The 20,071-nt window shown below is 48.7% G+C and overlaps 2 protein-coding genes across 9 annotated transcripts; both read left to right on the top strand.

The window, feature by feature from the left end:
• The first annotated feature begins 83 nt into the window (after positions 1–83).
• LOC133843858 (dynein heavy chain, cytoplasmic) lies at positions 84–18,306 on the top strand. Of its 8 annotated transcripts, none has more exons than XM_062277597.1 (15): positions 84–327; positions 1,751–2,325; positions 2,381–3,215; positions 3,274–3,877; positions 3,938–4,043; positions 4,432–4,470; positions 4,620–4,775; positions 4,836–8,891; positions 8,974–9,000; positions 9,081–10,233; positions 10,290–12,398; positions 12,599–12,794; positions 14,282–14,399; positions 14,459–18,063; positions 18,121–18,306. In XM_062277597.1, the coding sequence occupies exons 1-15, from the start codon at positions 84–86 to the stop codon at positions 18,284–18,286; spliced, it is 13,989 nt and encodes a 4,662-aa protein (XP_062133581.1). In that variant the 3' UTR covers positions 18,287–18,306. The 8 variants fall into 8 exon arrangements, with proteins under 8 accessions (XP_062133581.1, XP_062133580.1, XP_062133583.1 ...); XM_062277596.1 differs by lacking the exon at positions 12,599–12,794 and adding an exon at positions 13,666–13,864; XM_062277599.1 differs by lacking the exon at positions 8,974–9,000.
• Positions 18,307–18,451: 145 nt separating this feature from the next.
• LOC133843862 (uncharacterized oxidoreductase YjmC) lies at positions 18,452–19,736 on the top strand. The gene has a single exon (XM_062277608.1). The coding sequence runs from the start codon at positions 18,452–18,454 to the stop codon at positions 19,658–19,660; it is 1,209 nt and encodes a 402-aa protein (XP_062133592.1). The 3' UTR covers positions 19,661–19,736.
• The last annotated feature ends 335 nt before the right edge of the window (positions 19,737–20,071 follow it).

Raw genomic sequence — 20,071 nt, forward strand, 5'->3', positions numbered from 1 at the left:
GGCGTATTCGTATTGGAGTTGCGTGAAAAAACTTATTTACAAGCAATTAACTTTGATTTAGTGGATAAAAGTAGTAGCAAAAGATGGGCGATTCGCTGGATAACACCGACACTTCGGTGGATCCAGGTGTGAACCTGTCCATTGCCAATTACGACGCATTTGCCAATTATCTTCGCAAGGCGGTGACCATTCTGCTGCCCGACGAGGATGTTGTGCCGGATTCGTTGAATAATGCATTGGACGATCCCATCAATCAGGAGACTATCCGCAAGTTCTTATCCGATCCTCAAGTGCAAGCGTTGTATGTGCAGCGCAACTGCATTAAAGGTAAGATTGAATTTTTCAATTTTCCAATCAGTCCAATTGTCAGACCAACTGCACAAAATGGCGTCGCATAGAAGCAACGGCAAACTACTTTACTGTTAAAATGGATCGAAATCTATTCTGTTCCTAACAAATATTGAGTTCTTATATATATTCACACATTTTTCTATGTGCAACTTGCATTCTTTAAAATTATTTGGATAAAAATCAATCGCCTATCAGATTTTTCATGTTTTCTGCACCGTTTGGTGCGCATGACGTCATGCCAGCTGACTCACAGCTGCTATTCATGGTGCAAGAAACAAGATTGAGCATATTCATGAATACGTGTGTCGTCACATTTTTAATTTGCACCATCCACTTTAAAACTGCGAGGACCTTGAAAAATAGATGTATTACATGTTTGGCTATATATTTAATTTAAATCAATTTCTATAAAAAAATATGTTAAATATTAACAAAACGCAAATGTCCCGTGTTTACCGCACCAAAAAACTGTTCTTTTCCGTTCAGTTCGAATGTTATGTTCGCCCCCTTATACAACGAAAAAGAGTTCACCACTCAACAAACAGCTGACAATTAGGTGCGCCAAGGTATGAAAATAAAAAAAAAATAAAATAAAAAGTAAATGCATTTATGTAAATATTACATTGCCGCCAGCAATTCTACTTACAAAGGCCTAAACTGATTCCACTAGATTTTCTTTCACTTCGCCCAAATCTTCGTCAAAATATTGCAATTTAAGAAAGTTTTACATTTTACAAATACGCGTATATTTTTTTGAATTGGTAGCCAACTCTTGGAAACGCCAAAACAAACGTAAAAAAACTGAGTTGAAATAATAATGGGGCATTAGCCGTATGTTTGCGTACTAGTGACGTCACGCTCAGAGAACAAAAACATTGAAAACCTTTCGAGCAACCTCTCACTCATTTGACTATGAACAACAACCGGTTGCGCAACGTTGCCGGCTTGTTTAACGATGAGTGTGGCCAGATATTGTAGTGTTTGCCGGTTGCCGGCTTGTAAATAAACAAACGACAGCTGATTTTGCGCATTGTTTGCGGAAACGTGCGCGAACACGACCTTGAGCTGCATGACTGTGTATTCCATTGACTTGTGACTTTGAACGTTGCCTCGCATCAGGGTCAAGCGATGTGGGAGCAACGCACGCTCAAGGTTCAGACCTTGAGTGCACGAAATTTGAAGGTTTCACCTTGGCCGTTGAAATTTCGAAGGTTGTCACCTTGGTAATGAATTGATGTCAGTGCCATTGCCTTCGTCGCGTCATTGAACGCCAGGGCCAGATAATGTTTTGTGCATTGAGTGAAATGTGGGTGAAGGTGAAAATATTGATAACGTTATTCCGATTGTATGTGTTTTGCCGTTAATTAACTTTCACTCTCGTTCTTGTGCTGACGCACAGAGGATGATACCGAACAACCGGCGGAAAGTGAGGATGAGAAGGAGCAGGTGACTTATCAAATCAGCAATGATGTTCACTTCACCAATAGCCGCATGGCTTCGCTGGCTTGCATTAAGCGTGGCGTTGTCGTCGAGGCGGACAAGTCTATTCACTCGCAACTGCGTTTGATCAACTTTTCGGATGGTTCACCTTACGAAACCTTGCATGCGTTCATTAGCAAGTCGCTGGCACCGTACTTCAAGTCGTATGTCAAGGAATCGGGTCGTGCGGATCGTGATGGTGACAAGATGGCACCATCGGTGGAGAAGAAGTTGGCGGAACTGGAAATGGGACTGTTGCACTTGCAGCAGAACATTGACATTCCAGAGATTACGCTGACTGCGCATCCAGTGGTGAATCAGGTCATACGCAAGTGTGCTGATGAGAACCACAAGGCCAAGGTGGTTGATTTTGGTGACAAGGTCGAGGACTCGTCGTTCCTTAATCAGCTGCAGAACGGTGTCAATCGTTGGATTACTGAAATCAAGAAAGTAACCAAGCTGAATCGTGATCCCGGCTCGGGCACCGCACTGCAGGTAAGTCTAGACTTGCATATTATATCTCACTTTACTAATTAATTTTGTTGCTTAGGAAATCTCCTTCTGGCTGAATCTGGAGCGCGCTTTGTACCGCATTCAGGAGAAGCGTGAGTCGCCAGAAGTGGCTTTAACCCTGGACATTCTTAAGCATGGCAAACGTTTCCATGCCACTGTTTCGTTTGATACGGACACCGGCTTGAAACAAGCTCTGGCCACTGTTGCCGATTACAATCCGTTGATGAAAGACTTCCCAATTAACGATCTGCTGTCGGCCACTGAGCTGGAGAAGATTCGTCCAGCTGTACAGCAGATTTTCTCGCATTTGCGTAAAGTGCGCAACACCAAGTATCCCATTCAACGCTGTCTGAAGCTCATCGAGGCCATCTCGCGTGATCTATCGCAGCAGTTGTTGAAGGTGTTGGGCACACGTCGCCTCATGCACATTCCCTTTGATGAATTCGAGCGTGTGATGAATCAATGCTTCGAGATCTTCAGCTGCTGGGATGATGAGTACGACAAGCTGCAGGGCTTGCTTCGTGACATTGTCAAGAAGAAGCGTGACGAGCATCTGAAGATGGTCTGGCGTGTGTCCCCAGCCCATAAGAAGTTGCAGACACGCATGGAGCATATGCGCAAGTTCAGGCGTCAGCATGAACAGCTGCGCACTGTCATCTTACGTGTGCTGAGACCCACTAAGCAGTCGGCCAATGACGATGGCAGTGTCGTGGAAAGCAAGCAGCCTTACAGTCTGGATGCCGCTGATGCCAATGCCATTGAGGAGGTCAACTTAGCCTACGAAAATGTCAAGGAGGTTGATTGCCTGGACATTACCAAGGAGGGATCCGAGGCTTGGGAGGCAGCTGTCAAGCGCTACGAGGAGAAGATTGGTGAGTACTCTATCTATAATATCTATAGGTCTTATTAACACTGTTTTCATTATTTCAGATCGCGTGGAAACACGTATCACGGCTCATTTGCGTGACCAGCTGGGCACAGCCAAGAATGCCAACGAGATGTTCCGCATCTTCTCGCGTTTCAATGCGTTGTTTGTGCGTCCGCATATTCGTGGCGCCATTCGCGAGTACCAAACGCAGTTGATACAGCGCGTCAAGGACGATATCGAGGCGCTGCACGAGAAGTTCAAGGTGCAGTATCCGCAGAGCAAGAGCTGTCGCCTCTCCTCGGTGCGCGATCTGCCGCCAGTGGCAGGCTCCATCATCTGGGCTCGTCAGATCGATAACCAACTGACGATGTATCTAAAGCGTGTCGAAGATGTGCTTGGCAAGGGGTGGGAAACGCATATCGAGGGCCAGAAACTGAAGGCCGATGGCGATAGTTTCCGCGCCAAGCTATCCATTTCTGATGTGTTCCATGAATGGGCTCGCAAGGTGCAGGAGCGTAACTTTGGCAGCTCGGGACGCATTTTCACCATTGAATCAACTCGTTCACGCATTGGACGTGGCAATGTTTTGCGTTTGCGTGTGAACTTCTTGCCAGAGATCATTACGTTGGCCAAGGAAGTGCGTAACATCAAGAACTTGGGCTTCAGGTGAGGCGATTGTATAAATTTCTTCCTAAATTTGCATTAATATTCTTTTTATTTTTTTAGAGTTCCATTAACTATTGTCAACAAGGCTCATCAGGCCAACCAGATTTATCCCTATGCTATTTCGCTCATTGAAAGTGTGCGCACCTATGAACGCACCTTGGAGAAGGTATGAAATGCTTTTGAAACAAAACACAGCACAATCATTTCACGTTACACCACACAACACCACAAAGAGATCATCTCTTATCCAAGCTGGAGCAATAGCTCTTTTTATTATCTTTTCTTTAATGTTATTGTCTATTTGATCTTTTAGTTAACTTTTGCTTTAGACATACTGTTCACATTGTTTTTGCCAGCTCTTAGGGGCTCTTTTTGTATCGCATTGCTTTGCTTCCGGCGTGCAGCTTGAATTTTATTATTCACACAAAAAAAAACACTTCAAACACCTTTTTGAACACCTCTTACACCTTACACCCAACACCTTACATAAGTATAGACAGTACAACCTTTTTTAAATCAACCAAAACAACCAACAAAACCTCTCTTTCATGCAGCTTAATAATAGGAGTCTAGCACTAAACTCAGTATTCAAGGTAGTGTCGTTTGTCCCCCCTTAAAAATATATATTTATATAGTTGTTGCTACCATAGTTTTGTTGTTCAACTCCCGCATGCATTATTTTATATCTCTATTTTCTCAACTTAATTAAGACTGTTTACTAATGCGTATTTCATGCCCACAGATTGAGGATCGCGCCAGCATTGTGCCACTCGTGGCTGGACTACGCAAAGAGGTGTTGAACCTTGTTTCCGAGGGCATTGGCCTCATCTGGGAGTCCTACAAACTGGATCCCTATGTGCTGCGTTTGTCTGAATGCGTTACCCAGTTCCAGGAGAAGGTAAAATTGAAATATAGAAAGTTTATCATTGGAATTTCACTAATATAAATTGGATTCTAGGTTGATGACTTGCTAGTGGTGGAAGAACAGCTCGATGTGGATGTGCGTTCGTTGGAAACATGTCCCTATAGTGCAGCCACTTTTGTCGAGATTCTCTCGAAGATTCAGCATGCTGTCGACGATCTTTCGCTGCGTCAATACTCTAATCTCAGCGTTTGGGTAACACGCCTCGACGAGGAGGTTGAGAAGAAGCTGGCATTGCGTCTGCAGGCTGGCATTCAAGCCTGGACTGAAGCGCTCACTGGCAACAAGAAGGAGGTGGATACCTCCATGGACACCGATGCTCCCACACAGCCCACGCACAAGTTGGGTGGCGAGCCGCAGATTCAGAATGCTGTGCATGAGATTCGCATCACCAATCAGCAGATGTATCTGTATCCTTCCATCGAGGAGGCACGCTTCCAGATCATGCAGCAGTTCTTTGCCTGGCAGGCCATTGTCACATCCCAGGTGCGTCTGCAGAGCACACGCTATCAGGTGGGCTTGGAGAAGCCCGTCTCGCAGACTTATCGCAATCTGTTGACCAAGTTGCCCGACGGTAAGATTCTGGAGAATGCCTACGGTGCCATCGATCACAAGATTAGCGATGTGCGCAACTATGTGGATGAATGGCTGCGTTACCAGAGTCTCTGGGATCTGCAAGCCGACACTCTGTACGGTCGTTTGGGCGAGGATGTGGACTTGTGGATTAAGTGTCTGAATGACATTAAGCAATCTCGCACCACCTTTGATACGTCAGATACACGTCGTGCTTATGGCGCTATCATCATTGACTACGCTAAGGTGCAGGCTAAGGTGACATTGAAGTACGATTCGTGGCACAAGGAGGCGTTGGGCAAGTTTGGCACTCTACTCGGAACCGAGATGACAACGTTCCACGCTAAGGTGTCCAAGTCACGCACGGATCTGGAGATGCAGAGCATTGAGGCGGCCAGCACATCAGATGCCGTCAGCTTCATTACCTATGTGCAGTCGCTGAAGAAGGACATGATTGCCTGGGACAAGCAGGTGGAGGTGTTCCGCGAGGCTCAGCGTATACTGGAGCGCCAGCGTTTCCAGTTCCCCAACAACTGGTTGCATGTGGACAACATCGAGGGCGAATGGTCTGCCTTTAATGAGATCATCAAGCGCAAGGACACCGCCATTCAAACTCAAGTGGCAAGTCTGCAGGCCAAGATTGTGGCCGAGGACAAGGCCGTGGAGACGCGCACAGTTGATTTCCTCAATGATTGGGAGAAAACCAAACCCACTGGCGGCAAGATTCGTCCCGATGATGCGCTGCAGCAATTGCAGATCTTCGAGAGTAAATACTCACGCCTCAAGGAAGAGCGTGACAATGTGGCCAAGGCCAAGGAGGCACTCGAACTGCAAGAGTCTGCGGTGCCCAACAACAGTGCGGAGCGCATGAATGTCGCACTGGAGGAGCTGCAGGATCTGCGTGGCGTCTGGAGCGAACTATCGAAGGTCTGGACCCAGATCGACGAGACACGCGAGAAGCCGTGGTTGTCAGTGCAGCCACGCAAGCTTCGTCAGCAATTGGAGGCCATGATGGCACAGCTGAAGGAGCTGCCCGCTCGTCTGCGCATGTACGAATCTTACGAGTATGTCAAGAAGCTCATCCAGAGTTACATCAAGGTGAACATGCTGATTGTCGAGCTCAAGTCGGACGCCTTAAAAGAGCGTCACTGGAAGCAGTTGACCAAGCAGTTGCGCGTCAACTGGGTCATCTCCGATCTGACTTTGGGTCAAGTGTGGGACGTGAATCTGCAGAAGAACGAAGGCATTGTAAAGGACATCATACTGGTGGCTCAAGGAGAAATGGCGTTGGAGGAGTTCTTGAAGCAAGTGCGCGAATCGTGGCAGAACTACGAACTGGATTTGATCAACTACCAGAACAAGTGCCGCATCATTCGTGGCTGGGACGATCTCTTCAACAAGGTCAAAGAGCACATCAACTCTGTGGCCGCCATGAAGCTGTCGCCTTACTACAAGGTCTTCGAAGAGGAGGCTTTGACCTGGGAAGAGAAGCTGAATCGTATCAACGCTTTGTTCGATGTGTGGATTGATGTGCAGCGTCGCTGGGTCTACCTCGAGGGCATCTTCTCGGGCAGTGCCGACATAAAGACACTGCTGCCCGTGGAGACTTCTCGTTTCCAGAGCATCAGCTCCGAGTTCTTGGGCCTCATGAAGAAGGTAACCAAGTCACCCAAGGTTATGGATGTGCTCAACATTCCGGCCGTGCAGCGCTCGCTGGAACGTTTGGCCGATCTGCTGGGCAAGATTCAAAAGGCGCTCGGCGAGTACTTGGAACGCGAGCGTACATCGTTCCCTCGCTTCTACTTCGTGGGAGACGAGGATCTCCTGGAGATCATTGGCAACAGCAAGAACATTGCTCGCTTGCAGAAGCATTTCAAGAAGATGTTCGCTGGCGTTGCTGCCATTCTGCTGAACGAGGAGAACAATGTTATTCTGGGTATTTCTTCGCGCGAAGGCGAGGAGGTGCACTTTATCAATCCCGTGTCCACGGTGGAGCATCCCAAGATCAACGAATGGTTGTCGCTGGTCGAGAAGCAAATGCGTTTCACACTCGCCTCGTTGCTGGCTCAAGCTGTGCAGGACATTAAGCAGTTCCGCGATGGCAAGATCGACCCTCAGAAGTACATGGAATGGTGCGACAAATACCAGGCACAAATTGTTGTTCTGGCTGCTCAGATTCTTTGGTCTGAGGATGTGGAAGCTGCCTTGCAACAGGCATCCGAGAGCAACAATGCCAAGCCGATGCAACGTGTGCTTGGCAATGTGGAGAGCACCTTGAATGTGCTGGCTGATTCGGTGCTGCAGGAGCAGCCTCCATTGCGTCGTCGCAAGCTGGAGCATTTGATCAATGAGTTTGTGCACAAACGTACGGTTACCAGACGTCTGATTACCAATGGCGTCACCTCGCCCAAGTCCTTCCAGTGGCTGTGCGAGATGCGATTCTACTTTGATCCTCGCCAGACGGAGGTGTTGCAACAACTGACCATTCACATGGCCAACGCACGCTTCTTCTATGGCTTTGAGTATTTGGGCGTACAGGATCGTTTGGTGCAGACGCCGCTCACAGATCGTTGCTATTTGACCATGACACAGGCGTTGGAGTCACGTTTGGGCGGTTCGCCATTCGGTCCAGCCGGTACAGGTAAAACGGAATCGGTGAAGGCGCTGGGCAATCAATTGGGTCGCTTTGTGCTCGTCTTCAATTGCGATGAGACATTCGATTTCCAGGCTATGGGACGCATCTTTGTCGGTCTCTGCCAGGTGGGCGCCTGGGGTTGCTTCGATGAGTTCAATCGTCTCGAGGAGCGCATGTTGTCTGCTTGCTCGCAGCAAATTCAGACCATACAGGAGGCACTCAAATATGAGATGGATAGCAACAAGGAGAGTATCACCGTGGAGTTGGTGGGCAAACAGGTGCGCGTCTCCCCAGATATGGCCATCTTTATTACCATGAATCCTGGTTACGCTGGTCGTTCCAATCTGCCCGACAATTTGAAGAAACTCTTCCGTTCGCTGGCCATGACAACACCAGATCGCCAGCTTATCGCAGAAGTCATGTTGTTCTCCCAGGGCTTCCGTTCGGCTGAGAAACTGGCCTGTAAGATTGTACCCTTCTTCAAGCTCTGCGACGAGCAATTGTCCAACCAAAGCCACTACGATTTTGGTCTGCGTGCATTGAAGTCTGTGCTCATCTCTGCGGGCAATGTGAAGCGTGATCGCATCATGAAGATCAAGGAGCAGATGCGTCAACGTGGCGAGGAGAATATCGATGAAGCTTCGGTGGCTGAGAATCTGCCCGAGCAAGAGATTCTCATTCAATCGGTGTGCGAGACAATGGTGCCCAAGCTGGTGGCCGAAGATATACCTCTGCTCTTCTCGCTGCTCAGCGATGTGTTCCCCAATGTGGGTTACACGCGTGCCGAGATGAAGGGCCTTAAGGAGGAGATACGCAAGGTGTGCCAGGAGGATTATCTGGTGTGCGGCGAAGGCGACGAGCAAGGCGCCGCCTGGATGGAGAAGGTAAGTGCCCTAGTCCGTTTTAGACATGCTTGACCATTTCATAACATTGGATTCACTTCACACACGCCTGCTAAAAAAAAAGGGACTCGGCTCCACTTGGGTCGACAAAGTAACTAATTCAACTAATTCCCATTTGCCAAGAGTTGTTTGTATTACCAGTCCACTAATTCAAGTGTTTTTTCCATCCAGGTTCTGCAACTCTACCAGATCTCCAATCTCAATCATGGTCTGATGATGGTGGGCCCCTCTGGCTCTGGCAAGTCCACTGCTTGGCGTACGCTGCTTAAGGCACTGGAACGATTCGAGGGCGTTGAAGGTGTGGCTCATGTCATCGATCCCAAGGCTATTTCCAAGGAGGCACTTTATGGTGTGCTTGATCCCAATACACGCGAGTGGACCGATGGTCTCTTTACCCACATTCTGCGCAAGATTATTGACAATGTGCGTGGCGAGATTAACAAGCGTCAATGGATCATATTTGATGGTGATGTCGATCCCGAGTGGGTGGAGAATCTTAACTCTGTGCTGGATGACAACAAACTCTTGACGCTGCCCAATGGTGAACGTCTTTCGCTGCCTCCCAATGTGCGTGTCATGTTCGAGGTGCAGGATCTGAAGTTTGCCACCTTAGCTACAGTATCTCGTTGTGGCATGGTTTGGTTCTCGGAGGATGTGCTCTCCACAGAGATGATCTTTGAGAATTATCTATCGCGTCTGCGCAGCATTCCTCTGGAGGATGGCGACGAGGACTTTGTGGGCGTAATGAAGCCCGCCAAGGATAAGGAGGAGGAGGTTTCTCCATCGTTGCAAGTGCAACGCGATATTGCGCTGCTGTTGCAGCCATTCTTCTCAGCCGATGGCATTGTGGTGCGCACTTTGGAATACGCCATGGACCAGGAACATATCATGGACTTTACACGCTTGCGTGCGCTTAGCTCGCTCTTCTCGATGCTGAATCAATCGGCACGCAATGTGCTGAACTTTAATGCGCAACATCCCGACTTTCCTTGCTCCGCTGATCAGCTGGAGCACTACATACCCAAGGCATTGGTTTACTCCGTGCTCTGGTCATTCGCTGGCGATGCCAAGCTCAAGGTGCGCATCGATCTGGGTGACTTTGTGCGCAGTGTGACCACTGTGCCGTTGCCAGGTGCCGCTGGTGCACCAATCATTGATTACGAGGTGAGCATGAATGGCGAATGGGTGCCATGGAGCAACAAGGTGCCAGTCATTGAGGTGGAGACCCACAAGGTGGCCTCGCCGGATATTGTGGTGCCCACGCTGGACACTGTGCGTCACGAGTCACTGCTCTACACTTGGCTGGCGGAGCACAAACCATTGGGTAAGTTATTTTAGTGGACCAACCGAGTTTCCTTATATTAAACTCTACTCTTCTAGTGCTCTGCGGTCCACCTGGTTCTGGCAAGACCATGACGCTCTTCTCGGCGCTGCGGGCGCTGCCCGACATGGAAGTGGTTGGCCTCAATTTCTCTTCGGCTACTACACCAGAGCTGCTACTCAAGACCTTCGATCATTACTGCGAGTACCGCAAGACACCCAACGGTGTGGTGCTATCGCCTGTGCAGATTGGCAAGTGGTTGGTGCTCTTCTGTGATGAGATCAATTTGCCAGACATGGATTCGTATGGCACACAGCGCGTCATCTCGTTCTTGCGCCAGTTGGTCGAGCACAAGGGCTTCTACAGGGCCAGCGATCAGGCTTGGGTTTCACTCGAGCGCATTCAATTCGTGGGCGCTTGTAATCCACCCACAGATCCTGGCCGTAAGCCACTCTCGCATCGCTTCTTGCGTCATGTGCCCATCATTTATGTGGACTACCCCGGAGAGACTTCGCTCAAGCAGATCTACGGAACCTTCTCGCGTGCTATGCTGCGTCTGATGCCCGCATTGCGTGGCTATGCCGAGCCTCTGACCAATGCCATGGTGGAGTTCTATTTGGCATCGCAGGATCGCTTCACACAGGACATGCAGCCGCATTATGTCTACTCACCACGTGAGATGACAAGATGGGTGCGCGGTATCTGTGAAGCCATTCGTCCGCTGGACTCGCTGCCAGTCGAAGGTCTGGTGCGTTTGTGGGCTCACGAGGCACTGCGTCTGTTCCAGGATCGTTTGGTGGATGATACAGAGCGTCGCTGGACTAACGAGAATATTGATTTGGTGGGACACAAGCACTTCCCAGGCATCAATCAAGAAGAGGCACTGCAACGTCCCATTCTGTACAGTAACTGGCTGTCCAAGGATTACATGCCGGTGAATCGCGAGGAGCTGCGCGACTATGTGCGTGCTCGTCTCAAGGTATTCTACGAGGAGGAGCTCGATGTGCCATTGGTGCTCTTCGACGAGGTGTTGGACCATGTGCTGCGCATTGATCGTATCTTCCGCCAGCCACAAGGTCATTTGCTGCTCATCGGTGTCTCTGGTGCCGGTAAAACGACGCTGTCTCGCTTCGTCGCCTGGATGAATGGTCTGTCCATCTTCCAGATTAAGGTGCACAACAAGTACACCAGCGAGGACTTCGATGAGGATCTCCGTTGTGTGCTGCGTCGTTCCGGTTGCAAGGATGAGAAGATTGCTTTCATTTTGGATGAATCGAATGTGTTGGACTCGGGCTTCCTCGAACGCATGAATACGCTGTTGGCCAACGGCGAAGTTCCTGGTCTTTTCGAGGGTGATGAATACACCACGTTGATGACACAATGTAAGGAAGGAGCTCAGCGCGAAGGACTTATGCTGGACTCTAGCGATGAGCTGTACAAATGGTTCACGCAGCAGGTGATGCGCAATCTGCACGTTGTCTTCACCATGAATCCCTCAACCGATGGCCTCAAGGATCGTGCTGCAACATCACCAGCTCTGTTCAATCGTTGTGTGCTCAATTGGTTCGGTGACTGGTCGGATTCGGCATTGTTCCAGGTGGGCAAAGAGTTCACCACACGCGTGGATCTCGAGAAACCCAACTGGACGTCACCAGACTTCTTCCCAGCAGTCTGTCCGTTGGTCCCAGCCAATCCCACGCATCGCGATGCTGTCATCAACAGCTGCGTGTATGTGCATCAAACGTTGCACCAGGCCAACGCTCGCTTGGCCAAGCGTGGCGGACGCACCATGGCGGTGACCCCACGTCATTACTTGGACTTCATCCATCACTTTGTCAAGCTGTACAATGAGAAGCGCAGCGATCTGGAGGAGCAGCAGCTTCACTTGAATGTGGGTCTCAATAAGATCGCCGAGACTGTGGAGCAGGTGGAGGAGATGCAGAAATCGTTGGCCGTTAAGAAGCAGGAACTGCAGGCCAAGAACGAGGCAGCCAATGCCAAGCTGAAGCAAATGTTCCAGGATCAACAAGAGGCCGAGAAGAAGAAGATTCAGTCGCAGGAGATTCAAATTCGTTTGGCCGATCAAACCGTTAAGATCGAAGAGAAGCGCAAGTACGTCATGGCTGATCTGGCTCAGGTGGAACCCGCTGTGATTGAAGCACAACAAGGTGAGTCTTACGGATACCAATCCGTAGTGGGGCGGGCGGGTTTAGAGTTACGTTTAAGCAGAACAGTTTCTAAGACTAGCTTAAAATTTACTTTAATTTTAATGTGTATTTAAATCGAATACTCCCAAAACACACACACACAAACACTTTTGTTATACACACACCGATCTGACTCGCACACAAATCGTTAACAAACACAGCCGTTAGCTCGATTAAAAAGAAACACCTGGCCGAGGTGCGTTCCATGGCAAATCCGCCGGCTGTGGTGAAACTGGCCCTGGAATCGGTCTGCGAGCTGCTCAATGAGAGTGCCACAGATTGGAAGGCCATTCGTGGCATACTCGTTAAAGACAGTTTCATATCCTCGATTGTTAATTTGGAGACTGACAAGATCACGTACGCAATTCTTTCTTTATCTCTCACACTACACTCAACACACACTTTCACACACACTCAGTATTCAGTCTCATGCTCAAGTCAAAGTGTCGTAATCTGATATCGTATCGTTCACATCATATTTGCATTTATATATATATAACATAACTAAACAACTACAAAATGATAGTGAAACATTTCTATAGTGAAGCAAATTTCAATAGTTAATATTGTGGCGAAAAAATGTAGAATTTTTTAAAACCTTGTCTGCCTTTCGTTATCAGCCAAAATTATAGCTTGGGCTTTCTTAAACTGTGAGTTCTAGCTGATTATTCGAACGGACAGAATGATGGATATGAAATAAAGATAATTCATTCCTCATATCGATAATATAATACAAATTCGTATAGAAATGTTCAACTCTCTATATTATATTATTCCATACTCAAACACCTACACACACTCTGCATACGCAATGCACTAGCAAATATACATAACCTCAAAACGAATATCGAACATACATAACCTCAAAAGTTACTGTGTATAGCTGTAAAAAAAAAATCAATTGTGAGACGCAACTAAGTGTAAACTAAAGAACGAGCTGTAAAGCGTTGTTTAATCCCTAACAAGGTGTGCAGGAAATCAATTAAACAGGCATTATGATAATATTACAATAATAATAATATTAATAGAACCCATATATAAGGATGATTTATATAGGGGGTTCGTTAGTTAATAATCGTTGTTGTAACATTTCGTTAGGCTAATTTTACGAGTTTAAGTGCCATGTTGTGTGCCATGTATTTTGTATAATAATTCTGATCCTTCATGTTAACCAAACGAATCAACGAAAACGAATACGAACTCGAACTCGAATCATCTGAATATCCAGCGGTGAAGTCAATACGCAAACAGCAACTCGTTGAGGTTCGAACGATGGCAAATCCACCGTCAGTGGTTAAATTGGCACTCGAGTCGATCTGCCTACTGCTGGGCGAGAATGCGACTGATTGGAAATCGATCCGCGCTGTGATAATGCGTGAAAATTTCATTAATTCTATTGTATCTAACTTCGGTACAGAGAACATAACGTAAGCATGAACCAAACAAATTATTAATTCACGTTTACAGTTTCAATTTTTCCTCTTTTTTTTATTAATTAATTGTTTACTGTTTAATTGAGTGTAGAAAAGTTGTTTCTTTTGTTTCCCTTTTTTTTGTTTGAGTTTTTGATTTTTTTTCTGTTCTTGTAGTTGAATGATTAAGCGAAGCTGCGTTGTTATTGTTGTTGATGTCTTGTAAATATGTCAACCTTAACTACTAAACAATAACTTGGTTAATTGGCTCCTTAAATTGTTGTATTGATTTTAATTGGTTTTTATTTGGTGAAATTATAGCGATTATTCCATTCCTAACCAACTGCTTTGCTTGCTTAATCCATACAAAATAACTTGACACCTTTTGTACGCACCGCATTTATTAACATCGAATCTTTCCCGACAATATAGCGATGAAGTTAGGGAGAAGATGAAGTCAAAGTATTTGAGCAATCCCGACTATAACTTCGAGAAGGTCAATCGTGCCAGTATGGCTTGCGGTCCTATGGTTAAATGGGCCATTGCTCAGGTGAGTAATCACAATTATTCATTTCTATTCTCAGTTCTAATTCTCTAACCCCTTTGCAGATTGAATACGCTGACATGTTGAAGCGCGTGGAGCCGCTGCGTGAGGAACTGCGTTCGCTAGAGGAACAGGCCGATGTCAACTTGCACAGCGCCAAGGAGACCAAGGATTTGGTTGAGCAATTGGAGCGCAGCATTGCTGCCTACAAGGAGGAATATGCACAGCTCATCTCACAGGCTCAGGCCATCAAGACAGATCTGGAGAATGTCCAGGCCAAGGTGGACCGTTCGATTGCTCTGCTTAAGAGCTTGAACATTGAACGCGAACGTTGGGAGTCGACCAGCGAGACCTTCAAGTCGCAGATGTCCACAATTGTGGGCGATGTGCTGCTTTCGGCTGCCTTCATAGCCTATGGTGGCTACTTTGATCAGCATTATCGTCTCAATCTGTTCACAACATGGTCACAGCATCTGCAATCGGCAAGCATTCAATATCGTGCGGATATTGCACGCACCGAGTATCTGTCCAATCCGGATGAACGTCTGCGTTGGCAGGCAAATGCATTGCCTACTGATGATCTATGCACGGAGAATGCAATTATGCTGAAGCGTTTCAACCGCTACCCGTTGATCATTGATCCATCTGGCCAGGCAACGACGTTCCTGCTGAACGAGTATGCGGGCAAGAAGATCACCAAGACCTCGTTCTTGGACGATTCGTTCCGCAAGAATCTGGAATCGGCGCTGCGTTTCGGTAATCCATTGCTGGTGCAAGATGTGGAGAACTACGATCCTATTTTGAACCCTGTGCTGAATCGCGAACTGCGTCGTACTGGCGGTCGTGTGCTCATCACGTTGGGCGATCAAGATATTGATTTGTCGCCATCGTTTGTCATCTTCCTTTCGACACGTGATCCCACTGTGGAGTTCCCGCCGGACATCTGCTCCAGGGTGACCTTTGTCAACTTTACTGTGACACGCAGCTCGTTGCAATCGCAGTGCTTGAACCAAGTGCTGAAGGCCGAACGTCCCGACATTGATGAGAAGCGTTCTGATCTGCTGAAACTGCAAGGCGAGTTCCGTCTGCGACTGCGGCAGCTGGAGAAGAGTCTGTTGCAAGCGCTCAACGATGCCAAGGGCAAGATTCTGGACGACGATTCGGTCATCACAACGCTGGAGACGCTGAAGAAGGAAGCCTATGATATTAATCAGAAGGTGGATGAAACCGACAAGGTCATTGCCGAGATCGAGACGGTATCGCAACAATATTTGCCGCTGTCGGTGGCTTGCAGCAACATGTACTTCACCATGGATAGCTTGAACCAGGTGCACTTCCTCTACCAGTACTCGCTGAAGATGTTCCTCGATATCTTCTCCACAGTGCTGTACAACAATCCACGACTCGAGGGACGCAGCGATCATTCGGAGCGTCTGGGCATTGTCACCAAGGATCTGTTCCAGGTGTGCTACGAGCGCGTGGCACGCGGCATGTTGCACAACGATCGTCTGACCTTTGCGCTGCTCATGTGCAAGATTCATCTGAAGGGCACCAGCGAATCGAATCTCGATGCCGAGTTCAACTTCTTCTTGCGCAGTCGCGAAGGTCTGTTGGCCAATCCGACACACGTGGAAGGACTCAGCGGCGAGCAGATCGAGGGCGTCAATAGGCTGGCTACACGTCTGCCCATCTTCCGCAAGCTGGTGGAGAAAGTGCGCTCCATGCCGGAGCTGGGCGCCTGGTTGCAGCAGAGCTCTCCCGAGCAATGCGTGCCACAGCTGTGGGACGAATCGAAGGCGCTGAGCGCCATTGCTAGCTCCGTGCACCAGTTGCTGTTGATCCAGGCCTTCCGACCGGATCGTGTCATTGCCGCTGCTCACAATGTTGTCAACACAGTGTTGGGCGTGGACTTTATGCCCAATGCCGAGCAGGAGCTGGACTTTACTGCTGTTGTGGACAAGCAGTTGAACTGCAACACACCCGCTTTGCTGTGCTCCGTGCCCGGTTTTGATGCCTCTGGCCGTGTGGATGATTTGGCTGCCGAGCAGAACAAGCAAATCTCCAGCATTGCCATCGGTTCTGCCGAGGGCTTCAACCAGGCAGAGCGTGCCATTAATATGGCCTGCAAGAGCGGTCGCTGGGTGCTGCTGAAGAACGTGCATCTGGCGCCACAGTGGCTCGTGCAGCTGGAGAAGAAAATGCACTCGTTGCAGCCACATTCAGGCTTCCGTCTCTTCCTCACCATGGAGATCAATCCTAAGGTGCCCGTCAACCTGTTACGTGCTGGTCGCATCTTTGTCTTTGAGCCACCGCCAGGCATTCGCGCCAACTTGCTGCGCACCTTCTCCACGGTTCCGGCAGCACGCATGATGAAGACACCAAGCGAGCGTGCTCGTCTCTACTTCCTGCTGGCCTGGTTCCATGCCATCGTCCAGGAGAGATTGCGCTATGTGCCCTTGGGTTGGGCCAAGAAGTACGAGTTTAATGAGTCGGATCTTCGTGTGGCTTGCGACACGCTGGACACCTGGATCGATACAACGGCCATGGGACGCACTAATTTGCCACCGGAGAAGGTGCCATGGGATGCACTCGTTACGCTGCTCTCACAATCCATTTATGGCGGCAAGATCGACAATGATTTCGATCAACGGTTGCTCCAATCGTTCCTGAAGAAACTTTTCACGGCGCGCAGCTTCGAAGCGGACTTTGCGCTGGTGGCCAATGTGGATGGCGCCTCGGGAGGATTGCGTCACATCACCATGCCGGATGGCACACGTCGCGATCACTTCCTCAAGTGGATCGAGAACCTCACGGATCGTCAGACGCCTTCATGGCTGGGATTGCCCAACAATGCGGAGAAGGTGTTGCTCACCACTCGCGGAACGGATCTGGTGAGCAAGCTGCTCAAGATGCAGCAGCTGGAGGATGACGATGAGTTGGCCTACAGCGTCGAGGAACAGTCCGAGCAGTCGGCATTGGCTGTGGGACGCGGCGAGGACGGTCGTCCGTCCTGGATGAAGACACTGCACAACTCGGCCACCGCTTGGCTCGAGCTGCTGCCCAAGAACCTGCAAGTGCTCAAGCGCACTGTGGAGAACATCAAGGATCCACTTTATCGCTACTTTGAGCGTGAAGTTACCAGCGGAGCTCGTCTGCTGCAGACCGTCATCTCGGATCTGCAGGATGTGGTGTTGATTTGCCAGGGCGAGAAGAAGCAAACGAACCATCATCGTTCCATGCTGTCTGAGCTGGTACGTGGCATTATTCCCAAGGGCTGGAAGCGTTACACTGTCCCAGTGGGCTGCACTGTCATCCAGTGGATCACGGACTTCAGCACTCGTGTGCAGCAGTTGCAGAAGGTGTCGCAGCTGGTGTCGCAGGCCGGTGCAAAGGAGCTGCAAGGCTTCCCCGTCTGGCTGGGTGGATTGCTCAACCCCGAGGCCTACATCACGGCCACCAGGCAATGCGTAGCTCAAGCTAATAGCTGGTCTCTGGAGGAGCTTGCTTTGGACGTCACCATCACGGATGCTGGACTCAAGACGGATCAGAAGGACAGCAGCTTTGGCGTCACCGGCCTGAAGTTGCAGGGTGCGCAGTGCAAGAACAACGAACTGCTGTTGGCATCCACGATTATGATGGATCTGCCATTGACCATCCTCAAGTGGGTCAAGTAAGTATTGAATTGAACTTTTCTTAAATCAGAGATTAATTTGATTTTTTTTTGCAGAATATCTTCGGAGCCAAGAGTCAGCAAGCTCACGTTGCCTGTTTACTTGAACTCCACGCGCACAGAGCTGCTCTTCACCGTGGATTTGGCTGTTGCCGCTGGCCAGGATTCGCACAGCTTCTATGAGCGCGGCGTGGCCGTGTTGACTTCCACAGCATTGAACTAAGTTCCCACTTATACTTAATCCCACTATACTTGTAATGTTTCTGTATTCCAAATAGTTTTCAAAACATTTCTTTGCTGCCTCTATCATTTACTTTTTTTTTTAAATATATAATCACATTTAACAACCCCAAAAAAACGAGATTAATTTTAAGTACGAATTCAAAGCATGGCTTTAAGAAAGAGATTGGGACATCGACAATTACTGTCCGCCTCGCAGTGTTCATCTTGGAGACAAATGCGTGGGATTACCTATCGCATTCCGCAGCAGTTTGCCGAGGATATGGCGAGCACATCGCTGGTACTGGTCAGGGAGGCGCGACGTTTTGTCCAGGAGTGCTTTTCTCGAGTGGGAATGTCCATGGAGAAGCAGCGTTGCATCACCGATTTGCTGCTGGCGGCCGATTACAGAGGAGTCCATGGATCGGGCATTAATCGCTTGGATATGTATCTGAGTGATATACAGAATGGTTATGTGGACATTAAGGCGGAGCCGAGACTCATACACAACACATTGACCACAGCGCATGTGGATGGGAATCGAGCCATGGGCGTCTTTGTGGCCAACTATTGCATGGATCTGGCCGTGGAGAAGGCACGCCAGACTGGCATTGGCTTTGTGGTGGCCAAGCAATCGCATCACATTGGCATGGCAGCGTGGTATGCATTCCGTGCCGTAGCCAAGGGCTTTATCGGATTAGTTATGTCGAATGCGGCACCCATGATGATGCAACCGGGTTGTCGGTCGTCGAGCCTTGGTGCCAATTGTTTGGCCTTTGGTGCCACCGGCAACTGGTCGCACCTTATGCTGGACATGAGCACCACTGTGCGGGACATTGGTGCCATCGAGTGGGCATTCATGAACCAGGAGCAAATACCTAGGGGCTGGGCATCGGATGTCAATGGCATGCCCACTACCTTTCCGAATCTTGCATTGTCCGCCCAGCAACTCTATCCGATTGGAGGCAATAAGGGTTTCAGCTTGGCAGCAATGATTGATGTGCTGTGTGGAGTCATGTCGGGTGCCGACTATGCCACGCGCATTCCACGCTGGTGTGCGCCTTGCCAGGGACGCAGTCCGAATCTGGGACTCGTTATGCTCGTCCTTGATCCGTGCTTCTTTGTGCCCAACTTTAAGGAACGTCTCGATGACTTTAATCGACGTATTCGCAACAGCTGTCCGAGGGATGAGGCGAATCCTGTTAAGGTGCCTGGCGATTTGGAGAAGCAACACATGGACTATGTGGATGATCTTGGTGCGTTGCCTTATCCGAATCTTCTGCTGGCCAAGTGCAAGCTCATCGCCAATATGCTCTGTGTGAAGCCCATGCAGCTAGCCTTCACTTCCTGCGAAAGGCACAGTTCTTGTCTCCGGTAGATGGAGGAAGTTTTTATTTTGCAGAGATGGCGCTACACTGAATTTGCCGCAAATTTAATAAATGTCCTTGCAGCGTAATCATTTGTGTTTAAGGACTATACTGGGTGCAATTTGTTGACCTTTTAGCGTCATCTGTTGAGGCTTAGCGCTAAACTGGGTTCAGCATATAGTGGGCACACTTATAAGAGGGGATGTTTTAAAGTGGGGAGGGTTGTTGTCGGCAGGATTTACTGGGTGTACTTATTGAATAACAGGAAATTGGCCAAGTTGGCGATAGATGGCGCCACGCTGTATTTCAAATTTCTGGTGTCATCAGTATTGAAAGGATATGCTATAAACAAATATTTCGTGAACAGCTTTAAACAGCTATAAAAATATAATGAGGCATATCTACTTAGAAATGTTTGGTAT

Source organism: Drosophila sulfurigaster, chromosome 3 (assembly GCF_023558435.1).
Source record: "Drosophila sulfurigaster albostrigata strain 15112-1811.04 chromosome 3, ASM2355843v2, whole genome shotgun sequence".
Classification (NCBI taxonomy): Eukaryota; Metazoa; Arthropoda; class Insecta; order Diptera; family Drosophilidae; genus Drosophila; species Drosophila sulfurigaster.

Excerpts from the sequence above, each read along its gene's own strand:
- LOC133843858 (XM_062277596.1), top strand. The coding sequence starts at position 84 with ATGGGCGATTCGCTGGATAACACCGACACTTCGGTGGATCCAGGTGTG. Across the intron at positions 4,044-4,431 it reads ATGAACGCACCTTGGAGAAG|CTTAATAATAGGAGTCTAGC; the intron begins GTATGAAATGCT and ends TCTTTCATGCAG. Across the intron at positions 14,400-14,458 it reads TTAAATGGGCCATTGCTCAG|ATTGAATACGCTGACATGTT; the intron begins GTGAGTAATCAC and ends ACCCCTTTGCAG.
- LOC133843862 (XM_062277608.1), top strand. The coding sequence starts at position 18,452 with ATGGCTTTAAGAAAGAGATTGGGACATCGACAATTACTGTCCGCCTCG.